At 65.0% G+C, this 3,020-nt stretch overlaps 1 protein-coding gene across 1 annotated transcript; it reads right to left on the bottom strand.

Annotated features, from left to right (window-relative positions):
- Positions 1–42: 42 nt before the first annotated feature.
- CPNE9 (copine family member 9) lies at positions 43–2,505 on the bottom strand. The gene is made up of 9 exons (XM_026857444.1): positions 2,399–2,505; positions 2,274–2,320; positions 1,890–1,993; positions 1,653–1,692; positions 1,481–1,483; positions 940–1,016; positions 663–726; positions 444–547; positions 43–358 (listed from the first exon to the last, which is right to left on the bottom strand). Exons 1-9 carry the CDS (start codon positions 2,424–2,426, stop codon positions 64–66), a joined length of 762 nt encoding a protein of 253 aa, XP_026713245.1. The 5' UTR covers positions 2,427–2,505; the 3' UTR covers positions 43–63.
- Between the last annotated feature and the right edge of the window lie 515 nt (positions 2,506–3,020).

The following is a 3,020-nucleotide window of genomic DNA, read 5'->3' as shown; positions in this document are numbered from 1 at the left end:
CTGCCCGCCGGTTGCTGGCAGAGCCGCCCCGCCTGCCCGGCCTGCGTCTCTGCTGGGAGGGAATCAGGAAATTTGGGTCACGGTGGGGGCCCTGGAAAGGAGGGGGGATGCCTTTATGTAATTTGGGTTGCAGAAGAGGGGAAAAAAAAAACCAATAAGGACCCAATTCTGAGCTGCCTGCCACCGCGGGGCCAGACCCACGAAGAGATGCTCACACCCCGCTCTGGCCCCACGGCTGCCCCGGTCCCCGTACCGGTCGTAGTCGCCGTTGCAGAGGGCGCGCACGGGGATGGTGAAGGGCTGCCACACCGGGTTGAGCGTGTTCTTCACCACCTCCGTCTTATGGCAGATGGTGAAGCTGCGGGGGGGGACAGGGCAGGGTCGGGGCGCGCCGTAGGGTGAGGCCAACACCCTGCCCGCCCCACCGGGCCCCCCCCGCTCACGTGCCGTCCTCGTTGCTGCGGTAGAACACGAGGAAAGGGTCGGATTTTCCGAAGAAATCCTTCTTGTCCAGCTTGTTGGCACACAGCTGCATTGTGACGATGTCCTGGGGATGGGGACTGTCACCACCAGCTGCCTCCTTGCACCCACCCGTGTTGGGGGAAGAAGCGGGGGGGACCACACGGCTCCCACCTTGCTGCTGCTGGGACGTTAGCACTCACCCGGCAGTTGCTCAGCTCCTCGGCCAGCAGCAGGATGGTCCCACACCGCTTTCCTGGGACCCCCCTTGGGACCAGAGGTGCTGGGTCAGCTTGGGGACAAGGAGGATGGGACAGGGACAGGAGGTGGAGTTGGGGCTCGTGCCCCATGGCTGGCACTCGGCAGCATGGCTGGTGTCCCCAGCCAGGGACATGCAGGGAGGGCTCCCATGGGGCAGGTGGTGGCTGGGGACACGGTGTGGGACACCCCCCCCTCACCCCGCCATGGGGCATGACTCACGTGAGGGCTCTCTCCAGGCGGCCCCGCTGGGACCCGATCACCTCCCCCAGCGCCACGAACGCCTGGCCCAGGAAGTCCTGTGCCCCGAGCACAGCGCCGTGAGGCTCCAGGAGCTCCTGACACAGCCCCCCTATGACTCACACTCACCCATCGTTCTCCCAGTTGCACCCATAGGACCTGCTACCACCTTGCTTCAGGGCCACCCCAAGTGTCCTGAGCCCACCCTGTTCCCTAGGAGCCAGCCACCAGCCCAGGACCCATCCTGCACCCCCAAGATCACCCCAGGTGCCCACTCCACATGCCCTAGACTCATCCTGTGCCCCCAGAACCACCCCACACGCCCTAGACCCATCCCTCCAGAGCCATCCCACATGCCCTGAACCCATCCTGCACCCCTCAGCCACCTTACACCCATCCTGCACCCCCAAAGCCACCCCCACGGTGTATCCTGGCCCCATCCTGCACCCTGCCCCACCAGACACCCCCAGGAGGGGTCGGGGTCCCAGGGTAGAGCAGGGGCTGGTGTGTGGTGGGCACCTACCTTCTGCCAGTCCCCATGGGGCACGGAAAGATGGAGAACGGGTTAGAGCCCTCCGAGGGGCACCTGTCCCCCCCCCAAACAGCACCCACACAGGGCATAGCCTCGGGGTGCCCCACTGCAGCATCACACCGGGGCGTCACCACGCGCTCCCCCCGGCACGGGCTGTGCTCACCTGCTTTAAAATGGAGCAGCTCTTGGAGTCCACGTTGTAGCTGGTGGTGGGAGAGCAGAGCCCTGAGCCAGTGCCCGTGGGGGCGTCCTGGCATGCAGCCCCGCTTTCCCACCCGTCCTGACTTTTTACTGCGGTACCCTTATTTATTATAATTATTTATTATCATTATTTATTACCAGCTTGATGCTTTGTTCCACCCCGAGTGGGGCTGAGCCCTTCCCCGGTCTCCCTACTCACACATCAAAGCGGAGGTTTTGCTTCTCCTCAAAGTAGTAGTCGAGGACGAACTTGCGGACAAAGTCGGGGTTCAGGGTGTTGTCAATCACCTCGGTGCGCCCGAACTGCGGGGAGAGGGGTGAAGGTGGGCCCCCTCCCTGGCTCCCTCCCCATCACAGCTGCCCCGACACTAATCCTGGTGGGGGATTAGTGCTGCTGGTGGGGCCATATCATTAGCGTGGACTCAGAGATCATTAGTGTGGACATGGGTGGCCATATGGGCTTGTTTAACCCAGCCAGGGATTAGCCAGGAAGGGGGGGGGGGGGGGGGCACTGGGGGTGGCAGCATCCCCGGCACGGGGCTGGGAGCTTCCCCAGGGACCTGGTGTGAGGGGCTACGCTCACCTCCTTCCACTCGCTGCTCCCTGAGCCCTGCACGAAGAGGACCACCACTGTGGAGAGAGGAGCAGAGCTGGGCTGCCGTGCCGTGCTGTGCCACACTGTGCCCCCTGCCCGGCCCTGCCACCCACCTGGGTCAGACTTGGAGAAGGTGTCCATGTCCAGTAGGTTCCTGAGGGGACAGAACCAGGCGTGAGCCACCCTGGGTGCCACCCCACCCAGCCCCGCAGCGGGTACCCGTGTGTCCCTCCCGATCCCATAATCAGAAGGCCGAGAGCCCCAGCACCCTGAGGAGCCACGCTGGCTCCCACCGCAAGGTTCGGCAGGGCAGCGGGACAAGCAGGGAGCAGCATCTCCAGCGCCTGACGATGATTGAACATGACAGGGAACCCATTTAGAGGATGAAACCTTCCCCTGTGCCGCCGGCACCGACGGAGTGCCCGCCGCACCCCGGCTGCGGGAGCGTGGCTAATGGCGGGGCGCAGAAGTGAGAAGAAAGGAGACACTCAGAGCAGGGGCCGGGCAGCCGGTGGGGACCAGCTCCGCGCCCCCACCACAGCGATTGATCCTTGTCCTTTGCACGGTGTGACACCGGCAGGTGCCGGGAGCTGCCACCGGTTCCGCTGGGATCCTTCCCGCACCCCCGGGGTGGTCGCACAGGGTGGGCTGGGGCATGGCTGGGGGTTGCGGGGTTCCGCCAGCTCCCCCGACCCCAGAGCACAGCGGGGGGGGGCAGCCGCCCCCTCCCCGAGC

This window comes from Athene cunicularia (assembly GCF_003259725.1).
Source record: "Athene cunicularia isolate RWA chromosome 12 unlocalized genomic scaffold, athCun1 chr12_part1, whole genome shotgun sequence".
NCBI classification, from domain to species: Eukaryota; Metazoa; Chordata; class Aves; order Strigiformes; family Strigidae; genus Athene; species Athene cunicularia.
Note: the sequence above shows the minus strand (reverse complement) of the source record. Positions and strands in the feature narration are given on the sequence as shown.